This window comes from Homarus americanus, unplaced genomic scaffold (genome assembly GCF_018991925.1).
Source record: "Homarus americanus isolate GMGI-L3 unplaced genomic scaffold, GMGI_Hamer_2.0 scaffold25866, whole genome shotgun sequence".
Lineage (NCBI taxonomy): Eukaryota > Metazoa > Arthropoda > Malacostraca > Decapoda > Nephropidae > Homarus > Homarus americanus.
The window spans coordinates 12,959-35,188 of record NW_024716876.1 but is presented as its reverse complement, the minus strand read 5'-3'; the positions used below and the strand labels follow the sequence as shown (position 1 = coordinate 35,188).

Sequence of the window (22,230 nt, the reverse complement as noted above, 5' to 3'; positions counted from 1 at the left end):
TTATATTATGTTGCTTCTGTTCTTAATAAACCTTAAATATAACCCGTTTAGCATTATTCCTTACGAGTCTTACAGGAACAACATATTTATAACGTGGTCGGTTACAACACAACTCCTTCCCTCTCTCGCTGTTATGGTCGGTTACAACACAACTTCCTCTCTCTCTCTCTCTCTCTCTGTTATGGTCGGTTACAACTCCCGCTCTCGCTGTTAAGGTCAGTTAATCATCATGAATTATTATTTCCAGGTCTCGGGGATCAGATATCAGGGTTCCCTCACTCCGGGATGTGATTCCCTCTACAGGTCGACAAAAACACGGGACACGGGCCTCAGTACCTGCCCAGCTATCCTGACCTGGAAGTAACAGAGAAAGTTTACTGCATAATTGTTTTTTTAATGTTCTAAGTGGTGTTTCTACCTGTGGGTGGGGGTTCTGTACCTGGGGGTAGAGGTGTTGGCGCGAGGGGGTGTGTAATAATAAGGTCTTTTGATTTACGGATTATTAAAGATTGTTTCAGTAGTTGTTGTTGTTGTGGCGGCGGGGCTGGTGGTACAATATTTTTGCACCAATCACAAGACAGAATATCAATTATAGGCCGGACAGTAACCAATCAAATCTTAGCCACCTTAATATTAGCTGCAGGTATCTGAGTGTCTGCTGCAGGTATCTGAGTGTCTGCTACAGGTATCTGAGTGTCTGCTGCAGGTATCTGAGTGTCTGCTGCAGGTATCTGAGTGTCTGCTACAGGTATCTGAGTGTCTGCTGCAGGTATCTGAGTGTCTGCTACAGGTATCTGAGTGTCTGCTGCAGGTATCTGAGTGTCTGCTGCTGTATCTAAGTGTCTGCTACAGGTATCTGAGTGTCTGCTGCAGGTATCCTGAGTGTCTGCAGGTATCTGGTGTCTGCTGCAGGTATCTGAGTGTCTGCTGCAGGTATCTGAGTGTCTGCTACAGGTATCTGAGTGTCTGCTGCAGGTATCTGAGTGTCTGCTGCAGGTATCTGAGTGTCTGCTACAGGTATCTGAGTGTCTGCTGCAGGTATCTGAGTGTCTGCTACAGGTATCTGAGTGTCTGCTGCAGGTATCTGAGTGTCTGCTACAGGTATCTGAGTGTCTGCTGCAGGTATCTGGTGTCTGCTGCAGGTATCTGAGTGTCTGCTGCAGGTATCTGAGTGTCTGCTGTAGGTATCTGAGTGTCGTTAGTGTGGGTAGTGAGTGTTTTTAAAGTATAATAATATACAATAATTGACCTCTTGTTCACATAATAATCATCACTACGTCAGACCAGGTGAACACAGGTAGATAGTGCTGAGGCTATTGAGTTACCTGAGTGGTCTATTGAGTTACCTGAGTGGTCTATTGAGTTACCTGAGTGATCTATTGAGTTACCTGAGTGATTTATTGAGTTACCTGAGTGATCTATTGAGTTACCTGAGTGATCTATTGAGTTACCTGAGTGGTCTATTGAGTTACCTGAGTGATCTATTGAGTTACCTGAGTGATCTATTGAGTTACCTGAGTGGTCTATTGAGTTACCTGAGTGGTCTATTGAGTTACCTGAGTGGTCTATTGAGTTACCTGAGTGATCTATTGAGTTACCTGAGTGATCTATTGAGTTACCTGAGTGGTCATACCTCACCAAACACTCATCAAGGACACCACACACTCCACCTTGATGAGGCTCTTACAAACACACTTCCTGGGTCATGACTCAAGTGTGACTCAATAACATGAGCACTTATCTCCTGCCCTGAGTGTGTTCTGAGTGTGTCTCACCAGTAAAGTCACCATCATCGACACCTCCCCAACTCTGCTCACATGTTTCCCACTGTACAATGAGACATTATTCCTCGACGCACCTTCCTTAATCCGTGACCCAAATTCCTCATTGTTTTCTCAGCCATTTCGTCTCTATGTCACAGTAATGCTCAGTCACGTTCCTCAAGTGTGTTTACGGAACGCCAACACCTTCTCAGTCTCTCACCTTCTCAGTCTCTCACCTGAATCAATAAAAGGTTAATTATCTGGATTAGAAAAAGTTAAAGCTGGTATAAATATTTTCAAGATACACTTATTTGTGCGTATATATAAATTATTATAAACAGATTCTTTAATGTTTACACAGTACACAGAAGAGAACCATCGCACTTTTCTCTATGTAAACAAAAACTACGTCAAGAATCCGGATACATAAACAACATAAGCGGATATTTCAACAAAAACGACCAATATCACAATATATCCGGATTTTACCACCATAGACTCATATAACGGGTTTTAACTACAATATCAACACCACATAACACCTCAAAAAGAATAAATTGGACTGTCAACACCATATAATCTGGATACATCACCAAGAACCATTAAATAACACCAAAATACGGCTTTAAAACCTTAGAAAAACGCCTGACAGGTAATCCACTCTGACGTCACAAGAACTCGGCGGCGCGGCGTGAGAGAGAGAGAGGGAGGAAGTTGCCAGCTCGGATTAATGGCGCCAAGGTACCAATACATTACGCGGTAAATTCTTACCTAAACAATGGTCAAAAGAATACCATAGCAAGTAGTCAAGATGTGAGCGACTAGTAACTACCATAAACTATCTCCTTCCTCTGAAATTACTAACAGCTCGATAGTATCTAAGACCCTCGTATATAAAATGAAGGGAAGCAAATTACTGACAATTTCTGAACCTTTCCTCGCGCTTCTTTCAAATTACTGACACCTTTATAAGCAGGACGATAAGGAAAGGGCAAAAAATACGTGTTCAGTAAGGATTATCGGGAGAATATGACCGAGGTGTTGATCTGTGAAACGGTTGGTAACACTGTAATCAGGACCTTCACCCGGCGATGGTAACACTGTAATCAATACTTAGCGAGAGATGGAAAGACAAAAACAGATTCAGGGTTTTTTTTGTATTCGAGAAAAGTAAAAAAAAAAAAAGGTTAGGTTAGGTTAGGTTAAGTTTGGTTAGGTTAGGTTAAGTTAGGTTAGGTTAGGATTGGTTAGGTTAGGTTAGGATTGGTTAGGTTAGGTTAGGTTAGGATTGGTTAGGTTAGGTATCCATTTAAGGTTTACATTACTTATTATTCTATATTTTCTTATATATGGTTTATTCTATGCTTATATTTTTGTTTGTTTCTCTTATATACATCTGTTTATATTGTTTTATTTTCATCTATATTTGTCTATCTTTATACATCTCTCTCTCTCTCTCTCTCTCTCTCTCTCTCTCTCTCTCTCTCTCTCTCTCTCTCTCTCTCTCTCTCTCTCTCTCTCTCTCTCTATCTCTCTCTCTCTCTCTCTATCTATCTGTCCATCAATCAATCAATATCTGTCAATACTCCCATTTAAGACAATTAGTTTGGCCACACTTCTGTCAGTGGCCACCTCTAGGGAGATAACACGACCTGGGCCACACCTCTGGGTGGTCTCCACATATTAACTAGCATGACTGGCCACATCATTCCAGCAGGGAGCCACACCCCACAACCGTATGCTACCACATCACTACCACACTACCACTACACCACCACACCAACAGGGAGTCACACCACACCTCTGTACTACCACACTACCGCCACACCACCACACCAGCGGGGAGCCACACCCCACCCCTGTACTACCACACCACTGCCACTACTCCACCACACCAGCAAGAGCCACACCCCACCTACTGCCACTACCCACCACACCACCAAGGGCCACACTATGCATAAGAACACAAGAATGGAGGAAACAGCAGCGGGCCTATTGGACGGTAGTTAGAGGATAGTGATCTATCCCCCTTCTTGAAAATCGGTATTACATTCGCTATCCTCCAGGATTCTGTTACTACACCCGTTTTTATGGACATGTTAAACAACTTTGCTAAGGGCATACTAAGCTCTTCCTTACATTCCTTTAATACTCTGGCAATATCTCATCGGGACCAGGTGACTTATTAGGCTTTAATTTGTCTATTTGCTTACTAACATCGTTACTACTATCTCACTTAATGTGTTTTCTTCACCACCTCGGTATAGAGTCGGTGCCTCTGTTTATATACTGATGTACTTATGAATCTATCAACTTTTACTTGTATTTCCTTTACCTGTAATGTTTTATTTTATATATGAAGTCAAATGTAATAACAATGTTCGTCCTGTATCGTAGAGCACTGAGCCCTGACAAGACTTAGGCTCGGCCTCCCTCTGGTGTGGTCCACGGGATAAATAATGACACTTAATAACCTTTATTAACTAGTACTAACACACACACACACACACACACACACACACACACACACACACACACACACACACACACACACACACAAACACACACACACACACACACACACACACACACACACACACACACACACAAACACACACAAACACACACAAACACACACACACACACACACACACACACACACACACACACACAAACACACAAACACCACACACACACACACACACACACACACACACACACACACACACACACACACACACACACACACACATAGGTCATTACACACACACACACACACACACACACACACACACACACACACACACACACACAAATAAAAATATATATCAAAAGAACTAACATACTACCATAACACAAGAACAACAACAACAAAGAACAAACAACAACAACAACAACAACAACAACATATAAACCCCAAATAATAAACCTCATCTATAAAACCGTCCCATTTATTTAGCGATTAGCAACATAATGAAGATAAATGGATCTTTTTTATTTATAGAGGAACAAAAAAAACCACCAAATCATTAATCAGACGAGACAGTAATGGCTAACAATGTCTCCATAAATTTACCTGTCATTAAAAATCAAGTAATGACAGGTGACTGCATAAACCACCTTGATAAATTAGGCAGGTAAGGTTCTGTATGAGTTATGGCCCCTAATATAAGGAGTAGGTGAGGGCTCTCTCTCTCTCTCTCTCTCTCTCTCTCTCGCTCTCTCTCTCTCTCTCTCTCTCTCTCTCTCTCTCTCGTGGTAACTGTATATACACCCTCCTTACACCACTAGTCGACCAGCTGTAACCACGAGAGAGAGAGAGAGAGAGAGAGAGAGAGAGAGAGAGAGAGAGAGAGAGAGATTTATTGTAGATCCACTGACTAAAATAATTGTCCCTTAATTCCACATTTTAATATATTATTCAGGTACAAAACAGGTTAGGATAGGTTAGGATAGGTTAGGATAGGTTAGGATAGGATAGGTTAGGATAGGTTAGGATAGGTTAGGATAGGTTAGGTTAGGTTAGGATAGGTTAGGATAGGTTAGGATAGGTTAGGTTAGGTGACCCATTTGTGTGGACCATTACAGTATTGACTGAGCTAAAGTGTGTGTTGTGTTGACCTCTATATAAGTCCTTCACCTGTTGCTACTCTCACTCCCAAGGAAACTAAACAGAGGTACAATTTTATCATACTAATTACAGGTGAGATCAGACCAGGTAAAGAATAACTAATTAGTCTAGGTTTGGATTTTATGTTTAATCAGAAAAAACTATAAGATGTAGTGGTTTTAGACGTCAATATATACGGTCCTACTTGAGGTAACACTTAAGATGGCGTCCCTGAATACCCCTACCCTCGTCAGTAGTGTCAAGTGAGTGATCCTGGGGTCCATGAATACCCCTACCCTCGTCAGTAGTGTTAAGTGGGTGATCCTGGGGTCCCTGAATACCCCCACCCTCGTCAGTAGTGTCAAGTGAGTGATCCTGGGGGTCGGGTTCATTTAACTCGTCGACGTCTCGCTCTTGAGGTAATATATTGATAAAAACTGAGTGGGTTCAGAGCGTCACCTTGCTGTACCCCGGAGTGAAGATGGTTTAATTCTGTCTGTCTGTCTGTCCTGTCCTGTCTGTTTGTTCTGTCTGTCTGTCTGTCTGTCTCTAACCTTTCTTTCCCTGAACTCTATATTTTTCACACACACACACACACACACACACACACACACACACACACACACACACACACACACACACACACACACACACACACACACTACCCCTACGTGTCTCCCCTCCCTCCAACACTACCTCAACGTGTCTCCCCTCCCTCAACACTACCTCCAACGTGTCTCCCCCCTCCTCCAACACACCTCCAACGTGTCTCCCCCTCCCTCCAACACTACCTCCAACGTGTCTCCCCCTCCCTCCAACACTACCCCTACGTGTCTCCCCTCCCTCAACCTCCAACGTGTCTCCCCCTCCCTCCAACACTTTACGTCGATAAGATAAACACACCAACCAAAACATACAAATAATCGACGTACAGACGGATCAATCTTAAAGCAGACGTACTACTGAGGTCCCACACTACTACTACTACTACTACCACCACTACTACGGCTACTACTACTACCACCACCACTACTACTACTACTACTACCACCACAACGACGTACGACTTTAGTGAACCATTACCATATTTATTCACCATTTGATTAGTGTAGCCACAGAAATACTCGACGGGTTATTTAAAGGCTGTCTGTTGGCGTCCACAAACAACTATTTAACGATCTATTCAACTTTACTTGACTCAACAACAACCATTTTCCTGACACATTCTTCTTTATTTCGGGTTTGTGTTTTTACTTAAGAGGGATGTGATTTATTTCTTGTTCTTGTTCTGTTTTTGTGATGGTTATTGTTCTGTTGTTGTTATTGTTATTGTTCTGTTGTTGTTGTTGTTATTGTTCTGTTGTTGTTATTGTTGTTGTTATTGTTGTTGTTATTGTTGTTGCTCTGTTGTTGTTGTATGTTATGGATAGTGTCTTAACACCTCTAGACCTGCTACATAAAACCTCTAATTAACGGACTCTCCTCTCCATATCGTCCGGTAAATAGAGGTTCCACTAGCTATATATATTTCCCTGTATGTCTCAGATTGTCGATATATGTCTAATTTGACCCCTAATGTCTAAATAAAGTGTCGATAGAACAGTTCCCAGCCATTGTAATAGACATATGGCTTCAATGGATCATCTCATGTCTAAAATGGTCTAAATATGTTAACAATATAACCCGGATGATCCCCTCCTGTGTCGACAAGAGACGACGAGTCAGACAAAAAAAAACACAACAATTTGAAATGGTAATAGAGGTCACAGGAGGCCGACACTACAACCCGGAATAATTGACAGAAACTTCCTTCATTATTCATATTAGGAGAACGACTGAGAGGCCAGAGAGGGTTATTTTCTCTCTCTATTATCTCCTTTTCCTCGTTTTTCTTGTTATTTTTGTTATTTTCCTCTCTCATTTTCTCTCTATCTCTATAACGCAACTCTTATGTAGCGAAGAGGGCCCCGGAGCGAGCATAAAGACCCCCTACCGCCCCCGGGCGAGGATAATTAGCGTTGTGATCTCAAGACCCGGTGGACAAGAGCCGCGTCAGCGCTTCGAACAACTTCACGCTGTGTTGTTGAGTTAGTATTTGCTCAAGTCACCCTGGTGTCACGAACGGCATCACCGCTTCATCTTTCATTACCTCTCCCGGCTCGTGGGTGATTTATGGGTGTTTTATAGATATTATCCCTCAGGTGGGGGCAGAAAAGATAAACATAGAATTGTTTATAAGCGACCGGTACTTATTTTCCAACATGGTGAAAAATTCGAGGGTTTTTATTCGTATTTTTTTTTTTTTAGTTTCTTTAACCCGTCACGTCTGTAAGGTGTTGTTGGATGTTTATGTATGTCCTTTCTTGGAAAATTACTGATAAATAGATGAAAATGGCGTCAATATCTGTTCTTTCTATCTTAAGTCGAAGGGGGACTTGTATACCGACTTCTTTGATGTCCCCCGAACGAAATTGTTGTTCTTTCAGGATTTACGTTAAAATTTGTTTGTCCCAGTTAGGTCTCGCTCGAGGTTCCTTAGAGGCCGACCTGAACCCGTAAATTAATGTCCTCGTCGCTCCTCACCATCGTCCTCCCACCCCCTCCTGCACCCTCCTCCTCCCCACTCCTGCCCCTCCTCCACTCCCCCACTCCTGCCTCCCCCCCCCCTCCTACCCCTCCCACCCCCCACTCCTGCCCACCCCCACTCCACCTCCCCCCCTCCTGCACCTCCCCACCCCCACTCCTGCACCCTCCAACCCCCCTCCCCCACCCCACTCCTGCACCCCTCCTCCCACCCCCCCTCCTGCACCCACCCCCCCCTCCTGCACCCCTCCCCACCCCCCTCCTGCCCCTCTCAACCCCTCCCCACCCCCCCCCACTCCTGCACCCTCCTCCACCCCCACTCCACACCCTCCCCTCCCCTCCCTCCCCTGCCTTCCCCCTCCCCTCTCACCCCTCCTCCCACCCCCCACTCCCCACCCCCTCCCCTCCCCACTCCTACCCCTCCTCCCACCCCCCATTCCTCACCCCTCCCCTCCCCTCCTCCCACCCCTCCCCTCCCACACCCCTCCTCCACCCCCTCCTGCCCCTCCCCACCCCCCACTCCTGCACCTCCCCACCCCCCTCCTGCCCCTCCTCCAACCCCTCCTCCCCCCCTCCTGCACCCCTCCCCCACCCCCCACTCCCACCCCACCCCCTCCCCTGCCCCTCCCCTTCCCCCACCTCCTGCACCTCCTCCACCCCCTCCTGCACCTCCCCTCCCCTCCTCCTGCCCCCCACTCCTGCCCTCCCCTCCACCCCCTCCTGCCCCCTCCCCACCCCTACTCTGCACCTCTCCACCCCCCTCCTGCCCCTCCCCCCCCTCCTGCCCCCCCCCTCCTGCACCTCCCCTTCCCCTCCTGCACCCCTCCTCCACCCCCCCCTCTGCCCCTCCCCTCCCTCCTCCTGCCCCCCCCCTCCTGCACCTCCTCCACCCCTCCTGCCCTCCTCCACCCCCCACTCCTGCCCCACCCCCTACCCCCCCCTCAAGCCGCGTCTCCCTTATCTCGTTATCGCAGAAAAACAATAAAACGCAATAAAAATATCAATCTTCCTCAAATATGAAAATCTGTGAGTTTATTATTGGGTGTTGTGGTTTTTACTTGTTTTTATAATAGTATTTTCTGCCGTCAACCAAACACTGTCACACACACACACACACACACACTGCTCCACACCAAACACTGTCACACACACACACACACACACACACACACACACACTGCTCCACCAACCAAACACTGTCACACACACACACACACACCTCCTGTAAACACTGTCACACACACACACACACACACACACACTGCTCTCCACCAACAAACACTGTCACACACTGCTCCACCAACAAACACACACACACACACACACACACACACCTGCTCCACCAACCAAACACTGTCACACACACACACACACACACTGCTCCTGACCTGTCCAGTATTCATGCTAATATTTCTAATATTTTTGGGGATACAGAACCATTCATTTTACGAGATCATAAGTCAAATATTACCAAAATATATTTTAAACCTAAAGCTTAAAACAGTCTAATAAAAACATATAAAACTCAACCCCAAAAATCATTGCACCAAATTCCTTATAGAATAAATATTTTTTTTCAAGGTCAGATATTGTTGTCAAATTAAAATAGGTTCGTCTCACTTCCTTATATTTTGACCTATTGAGACATTATTTAACAAAGACACTTACAGATGACCTGCAGGAGATATTTAGGGTCAAGGTCACGGGTTATCTGGGGTCATATAACAGCCACATATATATTAGTGTCTTGAGTGAGTTATATTTGTTTTTAAAGTGGTTTTGTTTATTTATTACGAGTCAATATTTCCTGAGTGAATGTTATTAATGTTTAGTCAATTATATGTTACTTATATGAATACTTTTACTTATACTCCTATACTTGTGACTCTTATAGCGCCCCCAGGTAGTGGAAGGGTTGAGCCAGGTAACACACTACCTGTTGATGGCCAACAATCAGAATAATTACCTACCTGGCCACCTAACTAACACAACAAAGTTATATACATCATAACATACATATTAGTGTTATCTTTTGTTTATATATATACACTTTATATAACTGACAATCTTTGGTTTATATTCTTCCATATTTTTGCCGACGTCTGGTCACGAGATGGCGGACCAGACGGCGGACTCAACCTTAGGTATGGGAGACGCGCTTCCTCCGACATACTTTCCTTGCACCTCCCCGGCGCTGCTCCCCGGCACCTCCTCGCCCACTGCAGTATAGTACCCTGACATTCATACACACCTAAATATTTTATCAAGAGAAATTATCATGTTTGAGTAACTAACTAAACTACATAATAAAGGCGAGAATCATCGTTAGAGTGCTCGCTCGTTAAGTGATTCTGAGCCAAGAGGAGCGAACAGGCCAAAGAGAAGGACAATACGGTAGTTTACGTTGTCTTAATTAATTAATATAACTCATAATATTTAAGGTGTGTCTGTTCTCCTTCCTACCCAGAACAGTCGTTAACCCTCACGGAATATAAACAACACTTAAAATAACGATAATTAACTGAGGTCATTAATAGAGTAAATTAATTAATATTCTAAAATTCCCACAGAAAACGTGAAGTAGATCTGAACCACTACGGAGAGTTGTTGTTTGATCGACACAACCGGATATAAAGTGTATCTGTAAGGTCGGGTCCTGTTACAGTGATGATACTCTGTGTGTGTGTGTGGTATATATATGTGTGTGTGTGTGTGTGTGTGTGTGTGTGTGTGTGTGTGTGTGGTTGTGTGTGTGTGGGTGTGTGTGTGTGTGTGTGTGTGTGTGTGTGTGTGTTGTGTGTGTGTGTGTGTGTGTGTGTGTGTGTTGTGGTGTGTGTGTGTGTGTACATCTTCAGATACATACAGCACATATACAACCCCATATAAGATAATCCTGCTGCTGAGACAGGTGTGTGAGCAATATGTCCATAAACTATATATTAACCTGATCTAAAGTGACTGAGCTATACTTTTATTTTGTCTCATATGTGTCAAACACTTGTATTAATATTAACTTTTTTATCTTTGGGAAACGATGGAATTACAGGTGGGTGTGACTCCTTCCGTCTCCACCTCGCTGTTAACGATAGTGAGTGAGCGAACCTTCTCACAACAACGAGAGGTCATTAGGCGTCGACACTAACTAATGTCATATCGTCAGCCGCCCTTGACCCCCAACGATCGTTATTAATTATTATCTAGGAATTTTTTGTTGGTTCGATCTAATACGTCACCAGGATGAGTGAGGGGACCATCCGACCCAGCCCACACCACCACCAGCCCCACCACCAACCTTACAGCCCCACACCACCAACCTACAGTCCCACCACCAACCTTACAGCCCCACCAACCTTACAGCCCACACCAACCTTGGCCCACACCACCAACCTTACAGCCCACCACCAACCTTCAGCCCACACCACAACCTTGGCCACACCACCAACCTTACAACCCACCAGCCTGGCCCCACCACCAACCTTGCCCACACCACCAGCCCACACACACCAGCCTTGCAGCCCACACCACCAACCTTCAGCCCACCACCAACCTCCCTCACACCACCAGCCTTGCACCACCAACCTTACAGCCCACACCACCAACCTTGGCCCACACCACCAACCCCTGTTACCACCAACCTTACACCGCCCATTCCACCAGCCTGTTACCACCAACCTTAGCCCCACACACCACCAACCTTGGCCCCACACCACCAACCACAGCCCACACCACCAACCTTACGCCCCACCACCAACCTTGCCCACCACCAACCACAGCCCACACCCCAACCTTACAGCCCCACACACCACCAACCTTACAGCCCCACACCACCAGCACCCCACAGCCCACACCTGTACAGCCCCACCACCAACCTGGCCCACACCACCAACCTTGCACACCACCAACCTTACAGCCCACCACCAACCTTACAGCCCCACCACCAACCTTACAGCCCACACCACCAACCTTGCAGCCCACCACCAACCTTGGCCCACCACCAACCTTACAGCCCACACCACCAACCTTACAGCCCACACCACCAACCTTACAGCCCCACACCACCAACCTTACAGCCCACACCCCAACCTTACATTACACCACCAACCTTGTACCACCACCAACACAACCCACCAACCTTCAGCCCACACCACCAACCTTACAGCCCACACCACCCACAGCCCACACCACCAACCTTGGCCACACCACCAACCTTACAGCCCACACCACCACCTTACAGCCCCCACCACCATCCTTACAGCCCCACCACCAACCTTACAGCCCCCACCAGTCCTTACCCCCACACCACCAACCTTACAGCCCCACACCACCAACCTTACAGCACACCACCAACTTACAGCCCCACACCACAACCTTACAGCCCACACCACCCTTACAGCCCCACACCACCAACCTTGGCCCACACACCAACCTTGCAGCCCCACACCACCAACCTTACAGCCCTTCCACAGCCCACACCACCAACCTTACAGCCCACACCACCAACCTTACAAGCCCAGTTTGTGTTCTATTTCGTTATATTTATGGTCACTTGCCATAATAGACACGTTTTATATAAAGTTTGGTGGAGCTTAATGAACAGCGCCATCTATCATCAGTAATTTATTCAATCTTAATATTTACATCTTGACTCTCTCTCTCTCTCTCTCTCTCTCTCCTGACACACACACACATACTTTCACCCCCACAAAAACTGGCCACAGTGTATCGCCACAACACCCAACTCCCCCACGAGAGACTCAGGAAAAAAAGACATTTCCTCAGTTGATAACGCGTGCTGATCTGTCCCTCTGCCCGGGAGGTCAAGTGACTCACACTGATGTATCGCTAACGTGATTATATCGTCTGTGTTATATGAGTCTTATAGGAAAGTCTTATTGGAGGAGTCTTATAATCTTATGGGAAGGATATTTGGGTCGTATATCCATATTTTGAAGTACAGTACTCCCACACACACACACGCACACACGCACACACACACACACACACACACACACACACACACACACACACACACACACACACACACACACACACACACACACACACACACACACACACACACACACCATATCTTCACCTGGATAAATTATTTTTGAGTGAAATTTTATTAAGTTTTTCGAATTTATGAAAAGTAACTTCACCAACATGTAAAAGTTTAGTTGTGACGTAAATGGTTTAGTTGTGACGTAAATGGTTTAGTTGTGACGTAAAGGTTTAGTTGTGACGTAAAGGTTTAGTTGTGACGTAAAGGTTTAGTTGTGACATGAGGTTTTAGTTGTGACGTAAAGGTTTTGTTGTGACGTAAAGGTTTAGTTGGCAGGTAAAAGGTTTAGTTGTAAAGTTTGGTTGACGTAGGTTTAGTTGTGACGTCAAAGGTTTAGTTGTGACGTAAAGGTTTAGTTGTGACGTAGAAGGTTTAGTATTGACGTAAAAGGTTTAGTTGTGACGTAAAAGGTTTAGTTGTGACGTCAAGGTTTAGTTGTGACGTAGAAGTATGTTAATATTAGGTTGAAGTAAAGGTTAAAGGTTAATTGCCACTGATGTTTACGTCCAGGTGAGTTAAACTTTCCATTTATTGACTTTGTATATTAATGTGGTAGAGGGAAGAGCTGACTGGTCCCTGTTGACTGGTCCCCTGTTGCCTGGTCCCCTGTTGTCTGGTCCCCTGTTGCCTGGTCCCTGTTGACTGGTCCCTGTTGACTGGTCCCTGTTGCCTGGTCCCCTGTTGTCTGGTCCCCTGTTGCCTGGTCCCTGTTGTCTGGTCCCTGTTGCCTGGTCCCTGTTGCTGGTCCCTGTTGCCTGTCCCCTGTTGCCTGGTCCCTGTTGACTGGTCCCTGTTGCCTGGTCCCCTGCCTGGTCCCCTGTTGTCTGGTCCCCTGTTGCCTGGTCCCCTGTTGCCTGGTCCCTGTTGCCTGGTCCCCTGTTGCTGGTCCCCTGTTGCCTGGTCCCCTGTTGCCTGGTCCCCTGTTGCCTGGTCCCCTGTTGTCTGGTCCCCTGTTGTCTGGTCCCCTGTTGATTGGTCCCCTGTTGCCCTGGTCCCCTGTTGCCTGGTCCCTGTTGCCTGGTCCCTGTTGATTGGTCCCCTGTTGCCTGTCCCCTGTTGCCTGGTCCCTGTTGCCTGGTCCCCTGTTGCCTGGTCCCTGTTTTGGTCCCCTGTTGCCTGGTCCCTGTTGCCTGGTCCCCTGTTGTCTGGTCCCCTGTTGCCTGGTCCCCTGTTGCCTGGTCCCCTGTTGCCTGGTCCCTGTTGCCTGGTCCCTGTTGCCTGGTCCTGTTGCTGGTCCTGTTGCCTGGTCCCCTGTTGCCTGGTCCCTGTTGACTGGTCCCCTGTTGCCTGGTCCCTGTTGTCTGGTCCCCTGTTGTCTGGTCCCCTGTTGCCTGGTCCCCTGTTGCCTGGTCCCCTGTTGCCTGGTCCCCTGTTGCCTGGTCCCCTGTTGCCTGGTCCCTGTTGCCTGGTCCCCTGTTGCCTGGTCCCTGTTGCCTGGTCCCCTGTTGTCTGGTCCCCTGTTGCCTGGTCCCCTGTTGCCTGGTCCCCTGTTGTCTGTCCCCTGTTGCCTGGTCCCCTGTTGCCTGGTCCCCTGTTGCCTGGTCCCCTGTTGCCTGGTCCCTGTTGCCTGGTCCTGTTGTTGGTCCCTGTTGCCTGGTCCCTGTTGCCTGGTCCTGTTGTCCTGGTCCCCTGTTGCCTGGTCCCCTGTTGCCTGGTCCCCTGTTGCCTGGTCCCCTGTTGCTGGTCCCTGTTGCCTGGTCCCCTGTTGCCTGGTCCCCTGTTGCCTGGTCCCCTGTTGCCTGGTCCCCTGTTGTGGTCCCTGTTGCTGGTCCCCTGGTCCCTGTTGCGGTCCCTGTTGCCTGGTCCCCTCCTGGTCCCCTGTTGCCTGGTCCCTGTTGCCTGGTCCCTCCCTGGTCCCCTGTTGCTGGTCCCCTGTTGCCTGGTCCCTGTTGTCTGGTCCCCTGTTGCCTGGTCCCCTGTTGATTGGTCCCCTGTTGCTGGTCCCCTGTTGCCTGGTCCCCTGTGTTGCCTGGTCCCCTGTTGCCTGGTCCCCGTTGCCTGGTCCCTGTGTTGGTCCCTGTTGCCTGGTCCCCTGTTGCTGGTCTGTTGCCTGGTCTGTTGCCTGGTCCCTGTTGCTGGTCCCTGCCTGGTCCCTGTTGCCTGGTCCCTGGTCGTGCTGGTCCCCTGTTGCGTCCCTGTTGCCTGGTCCCTGTTGCCTGGTCCCTGTTGCCTGGTCCCCTGTTGCCTGGTCCTGTGGTCCCTGTTGCCTGGTCCCTGTTGTCTGGTCCCTTGTCTGGTCCCTGTTGATTGGTCCCCTGTTGCCTGGTCTGTTGCTGGTCCCTGTTGTCTGGTCCCTGTTGATTGGTCCCTGTTTTGGTCCCGTTGTGGCCCTGTTGCCTGGTCCCTGTTGCCTGGTCCCCTGTTGCCTGGTCCCCTGTTGTCTGGTCCCCTGTTGTCTGGTCTCTGTTAGTCCTGTTGCCTGGTCCCTGTTGCCTGGTGTTACAGCAGGTATACTTCTGACGTCTGATTGGTTGATTCGCTATGGAGTTAAGTTTATTATCCAGTCCTGCGCTTCAATAGCTAAGGTGTTTGAGTGAGTATGTCAGTATGAACCAGCTACATTATACCTCATATGGCCTATTGTAAGTTAATATAAGAGCTACTATGTATAGGCTATATGTATCAGTAAACCATATAAACACATATAGCCTACATGAGTTAGTCTTTATGTGGTTCGATGTACACCCAGAGGCCGGGGGAGACAGTTCAACTCAGCAGACCCAGTGACACACAAACAACAGTAACTGGTGTCAGAACTCATTGAACACAACAGTAACTGGTGTACAAAACTCAGCAGACACAACAGTAACTGGTGTACAAACTCGGCAGACACAACAGTAACTGGTGTACAGAACTCAGCAGACACAACAGTAAGTGGTGTACAGAACTCAGCAGACACAACAGTAACTGGTGTGCAGAACTCAGCAGACACAACAGTAACGTTGTACAGAACTCAGCAGACACAACAGTAACTGGTGTACAGAACTCAGCAGACACAACAGTAACTGGTGTACAAAACTCAGCAGACACAACAGTAACTGGTGTACAGAACTCAGCAGACACAACAGTAACTGGTGTACAGAACTCAGCAGACACAACAGTAACTGGTGTACAGAACTCAGCGGACACAACAGTAACTGTGAAAACTCAGCAGACACAACAGTAAGTGGTGTACAGAACTCAGCAGACACAACAGTAACTGGTGTACAGAACTCAGCAGACACAACAGTAAGTGGTGTACAGAACTCACATAATGTACTCCACCTGGAAACCTTATCTTGTACAAATGTGTAAAAGACCAAGATAAACACGAGGCCGAGGAGGATCAGATCCCTGACGCCTCTCAGCACCGCGCCGATAAATATGTATCGTTCTGGCGTCTATGATTCCCCCGCCCAACCTTTCAGGCATCTATAAACATGTATTCCACTGATCCAGACGAGATGTTTACAGATTATACTTCTCTTAAACCTTTCTCATCCCATTCATTGCCAGAGTTTGAAGAAAGGTTGAGGTTTTGGGTGCATTTAAGCCGTTCTAGCGAGTATATATAGCGTCCTGTAGTGTGATATGAGGTTAGTTAATACCTGTACCTGAGGTTAGTTAGTGGCGGCGTGGTGCTCCTGCTGCCGGCGGCTCACACCTGCTGATGAACGATTTCATGGTTGCTCAGGAAGATGCATGGTCAATTTAGTTGAGAGAATGAGGTAGTTAAGGTCTCATAATTCTCCTATTAAAGATGGTTCACTATGGTAGAGCACTGGTGCTAACTGTGTGTGTGTGTGTGTGTGTGTGTGGTGTGTTTGTGTGTGTGTGTGATACAGATTCGCACCCTTGATCATTACATGGGTCTCCATAACACACACACACACACACACGCACACACACACACACACACACACACACACACACTAGACACGCAATTATGCAGGATAGAAAACAGGTGGGTGCCGACTCCTTGAAGTGGTGACTACATTATGGGGTATAGGAGGCAGGGACGGGGCGGAGGTGAGGGGAGGGGGAGGTATGAGGGAGGTGAGGAGGTATGAGGGAGGAGGTGTGAGGAGGAGGTAGAGGAGGAGGTGAGGGGAGGTATGAGGAGGTGAGGTAGAGGAGGTGAGGTGAGGGAGGTATGAGGTGAGGTGTGAGGAGGGAGGGGAGGAGGTGAGGTAGGGGGAGGTGGGGAGGAGGGAGGGGAGGTGAGGTATGAGGAGGAGGTGAGGGGGTATGAGGTGAGGAGGTGGGGAGGGAGGGAGGTATGAGGTGAGGTGTGAGGTGAGGGAGGGAGGTGAGGTAGGGAGGTGGGGAGGTGGGGGGGTATGAGGGGAGGGAGGTGAGGGGGGGGAGGTGAGGAGGTGTGAGGAGGTGAGGGAGGGAGGTGAGGAGGTGTGAGGGAGGAGGTATGGGGAGGAGGTGAGGGGGGAGGAGAGGTGAGGGAGGGGGAGGTATGAGGGGAGGAGTGAGGGACAGGGAGGAGAGGCCAATAGGGAGAGGGTAGTGGGAGGGAGAGAAGGAATTACACTATCACCACCACTGTCACACACACACACACACACACACACACTACACCAACCACCATCACCTTAACAACACCAATACTACCACCAAAATATAACATCAACCACAACTACAACCAACACCATCATCAACAATTAACCCTCACCATATCTAACCTAACCAACCCTGCCACCACTACAACAACAACAACCAACCATTAAACCAACCACCACAACCAACCATTACATCAACCACCACTACCACCATTACCAGCACTAACCCTGGGGTGAGGTTCCTTATCCCTGTGAGTCACTGTACAGTACGTCCAAGGAGCTCCACCCATGTGAATCACTGTCAAGATGTCAACCAACTGAGATCTAAACAAAAAAACACACACGGGAACATTTATTCAACTCAATATTTACGACAGATTAAAGAATAAACCCGATTCCGTGTATTAAAATATTCCTCTATACATTTAAGCTAAGAAAGGAAATTTTAACTTACAAACAGCGAAGATATGAGCCACGGCGTCCGCATAATAAGTAAAATATCAAGGTATAAAAAACCCCATCCTCAGATGTTTGGGACGACTGGCCAGCTGAGTCAGGACGATATCTAGGAGAGGCGAAAAAAACTCTATCTGTCAGTCATGTGTCGAGTTAGGGAGAGAAAGGGTGTCAATTGGTGGTGTAGGGAGGGAGGGAGGGAGAGAGGGGGGGGGAAAGGAAGGGAGAGGAGAGAAGGGAAGGACTGGGACAGAGGAAGTAGAAGAGTTAATTCCTGAAAGAGAGAGACAGAACAGGATGGTGTTATATATGAACGTTATGAGTGTTTTTGTCGTTGTTATTGGTGTATTTGTTGTTTATGTCATCATCAGTTATCTGTGTTATTGAAGCTGTTATTGTCGCAGCTGTATTTGGTGTTATTGTATTCTGTAGTTGTTATTGTTCATTCCTCCTCTTGTTATTGTTTCTCTTGTTTACCTACGTTTGTGATGTTATTGCTGTTATTTACTGACTGACTGACAGACTGATAGACTGATAGACTGACTGACTGACTGACAGACTGATAGACTGACTGACTCATAGACTGACTGACTGACTGGCTGACTAACTGACTCATAGACTGACTGACTGACTGACTAACTGACTCATAGACTGACTGACTGGCTGACTGACTGACTCATAGACTGACTGACTGACTCATAGACTGGCTGACTGACGGCCCTACGCTCACACGACGCTGCCAGGCATATGATCACCCCGTGGTAAGAAACTCTGACCAATTCTTGAACGCAATTTACCTTCAGTTCTTGACATTATCCAACTACTGTTTTTGTTCTGCACTTCTGACTGTTCTTGTTAAGGGATGTGTTTGTCGTACATGTGATGTTTTCTCTTGATGTGTCATATTTGAATTGTTTTTGTCGGATTTTCGAAGTTTTGTTGATATTTTGTTAATGTTGAAATTCTTGTTGTATTTTTGTTATTGATGTTGTGTTTATTTGTCAATGGAGATGTTGTTGTTGATGGTGGTGGTGGTGGTAGTGGTGGTGGTAGTGGTGGTGGTAGTGGTGGTGGTGGTAGTGGTGGTGGTAGTGGTGGTGGTACTGGTGGTGATGCGGGTGTGGTGTTGGTGGTGTAGTTTGAAGAAGATCACAACAAATCTTCAACACCACTACCATCACCACCATCAACCTAACCTAACCATTGAACCAGTTACCTTCACATGTTTATTGGAACGAGGGGCCTGCAGGTGCCCAGCTAAGTGTTATGACAGCTACTCCACCACCGTAGCCTAAATATGTACATGTGTCACAGCTGGTGAGGTCGTTGTGGCCTTGTTCAGTCAGCGTGGTGGTGGAGGAGGGTGATTGTGGTAGAGGAGGGTTATTGTGGTGGAGGAGGGTTATTGTGATGGAGGAGGGTGATTGTGGTGGAGGAGGGCGATTGTGGTGGAGGAGGGTTATTGTGGTGGAGGAGGGTTATTGTGGTGGAGGAGGGTGATTGTGGTGGAGGAGGGTTATTGTGGTGGAGGAGGGTGATTGTGGTGGAGGAGGGTGATTGTGGTAGAGGAGAGTGATTGTGGTGGAGGAGGGTTATTGTGGTGGAGGAGGGGTGATTGTGGTGGAGGAGGGTTATTGTGGTAGAGGAGGGTGATTGTGGAGAGGAGGTGATTGTGGTGGAGGAGGGTTATTGTGGTGGAGGAGGGTGATTGTGGTGGAGGAGGGTGATTGTGGTAGAGGAGAGTGATTGTGGTGGAGGAGGGTTATTGTGGTGGAGGAGGGTTATTGTGGTGGAGCAGGGTGATTGTGGTGGTGATTGTGGTGGTGGTGATTGTGGTGGTGATTGTGGTGGTGGTGATTGTGGTGGTGATTGTGGTGGTGGTGGCAGTAGCCTACATGGTGAGACGTAGTGTCTACTGTATGTTAAATAAGACAAACAGTTTATATTAGATCTGAATAAATATAGATAATAATATATAAAAACTTAACAATGATTAAAATAGGGAAATAATTATTAAATTTAATATTTCGAGGTTTTGAAATATTTCTAATCCAAGAAATCTTGATAAAAACTTTGATATAAATAGCAAGTTTACTAAATAGAAAGTTAACTACACGTCATCACTGTTCAATAATGTAGCAATGTCTTAAACTACACTAAATTACACTACATTAAATATCTCCTAACATCTCTCACACTCCATAGATATTTCCCATCAGTCTATAACATGTGACTGTCTCCCTGCGCACTCTGGTCGACCCACAACGCAACAACACACACTTGTTGATGTACCCGACTTGGCGATGAGTCTAGTTAACTTGGTAATACATCCATCAGCATCACCACCATCATCAAGTGCACCACAACATCACCATAATAAAGCCATTACAGTGTTTGTTTACGTCTTGGCGTCTGCTCCACAACTGACACTCAAATATACACCTTTTAGCGCATCCTAACGTATCCTAACATAATCCTAACGCATCCTAACATAATCCTAACGTATCCTAACATAATCCTAACGTATCCTAACATAATCCTAACGTATCCTAACATAATCCTAACGTATCCTAACATAATCCTAACGTATCCTAACATAATCCTAACGTATCCTAACATAATCCTAACGTATCCTAACATAATCCTAACGTATCCTAACATAATCTAACTTACAAAATCCTAATCGATAGAACAGTTTTGCTCCTCAGGTGACTCGTGTAAGAGGCAAGGGTAGCAAGACGATTAGCTGTACCTGGTAAGTGAACCCAGATGATGTTTTTACAGCGGGGAGAACTAGTCAGTGAAGGCAGGGTACTGGGGCTGCCTCACATCGTTAATTATCGTGTCTCGGGTAATATTCACTTCCCTGCCATACTGTATAACTTAAAACCTTGAGTCCCAGACGAGCGAGAGACCAATATATACTGTCGTTGTCTTGTTTATATGTAGAAATATAATATCAAGAAGTAGACGATTATGTAAACTGGTCATTATGTAAGGTAGTTTAGATGAATTCTGTATTAAATTATCTCGTTAATATTTGGGTATGAACAACCTAGTTATTGTAGAAATAAAAATATGGCGCGTGGGAGGAGCGGCTCAGAGCTAAGTGGTAAATCTTTTAAAAACTTTATACATTGTCGCCTCTCAGCCCAAATGTCAGAGTCGGGGATTAATATTCGTTAAAAAATCTTCCAGAGTTTCAACAGTAAATTGGCAGGTTAAAGATATTCCAGCATTCGTCATGGTAAATGTTCAGAAAGATGTAGAGAGAGCAAGCGTTCGCGGGGTCAGGCTTTGTCCAGTCCTGTTCATTCATTATTCATAAACAAGTCTCTACCTTTTACGACGTCTTGAGATAATTAGAAAATTTGGGTTTTGATTAAATCTGATCCAAGAGAGATAAGTCCTGTGTATCTTTAAGGAACGTTAGGATACAAGAATAGAATGAAATGGAAGAACAAAAAAAATTAATTTGACCCGCAAAGAAAAATCCTGCTCGTGTATATTGAAGCTGGCGGGAAATGCATGTAACTTATTATTAAAAAAAGATCTAATACTTCCTTCTTTTATATCTTCACGGAAAATTACTGTTGTATCATTTATAGACACGGGGGCAAAAAAATGGGGTGGGCGGGTGGGCGGGGAGGAAGGTTAGCCCAACTACCAAACTTAACACCGCCTGCGCACACCGCCACCAAATACACTCACTAACGCGCACATATGGTCAGTGTTTTATTAAGTGTTTAAATTAGAATCGAGTTATATTAAGATTAGGGATGTTAGTCATAGCATTAACGTGTGTAAAGGTATGTTTAGGTGGAAGGTGGTGTGTGTGGGTGGCTGTGTGTGTGTGGGTGTGTGTGTGTGTGTGTGTGTGTGTGTGTGTGTGTGTGTGTGTGTGTGTGTGTGTGTGTGTGTGTGTGTGTGTGTGTGTGTGGGTGTGTGTGTGTGTGGGTGTGTGTGTGTGTGTGTGTGTGTGTGTGTGTGTGTGTGTGTGTGGGTGTGTGTGTGTGTGTGTGTGTGTGTGTGTGTGTGTGTGTGTGTGTGGTAGGGAGGGTTGAGGTAGTCACGTGCCAGATAGCATCATTAACGGTAGACTGTGGTAGCTGCGGGACGGTCAGGCTACCTCCACTTATATCAAGGCTCTCCTTATGGCTTCCTTGTGTGCTGTGTCTGTTATCATTAACCTTAACCACTTGTCAA

General features: G+C 46.6%; 1 protein-coding gene across 1 annotated transcript in view; it reads right to left on the bottom strand.

The window, feature by feature from the left end:
- Positions 1 to 835: 835 nt before the first annotated feature.
- The window catches only part of LOC121858521 (spidroin-2-like), a gene marked incomplete at its 5' end in the record, with an annotated part of 28,724 nt that continues 7,329 nt past the window's right edge, over positions 836 to 22,230 (bottom strand). Inside the window, 3 exons of the mRNA XM_042354992.1 lie at positions 836 to 1,178; positions 13,589 to 15,451; positions 15,960 to 16,155. Coding sequence (XP_042210926.1) covers positions 836 to 1,178; positions 13,589 to 15,451; positions 15,960 to 16,155 — 2,402 coding nt within the window. The remainder of the gene's footprint in view (positions 1,179 to 13,588; positions 15,452 to 15,959; positions 16,156 to 22,230) is intronic.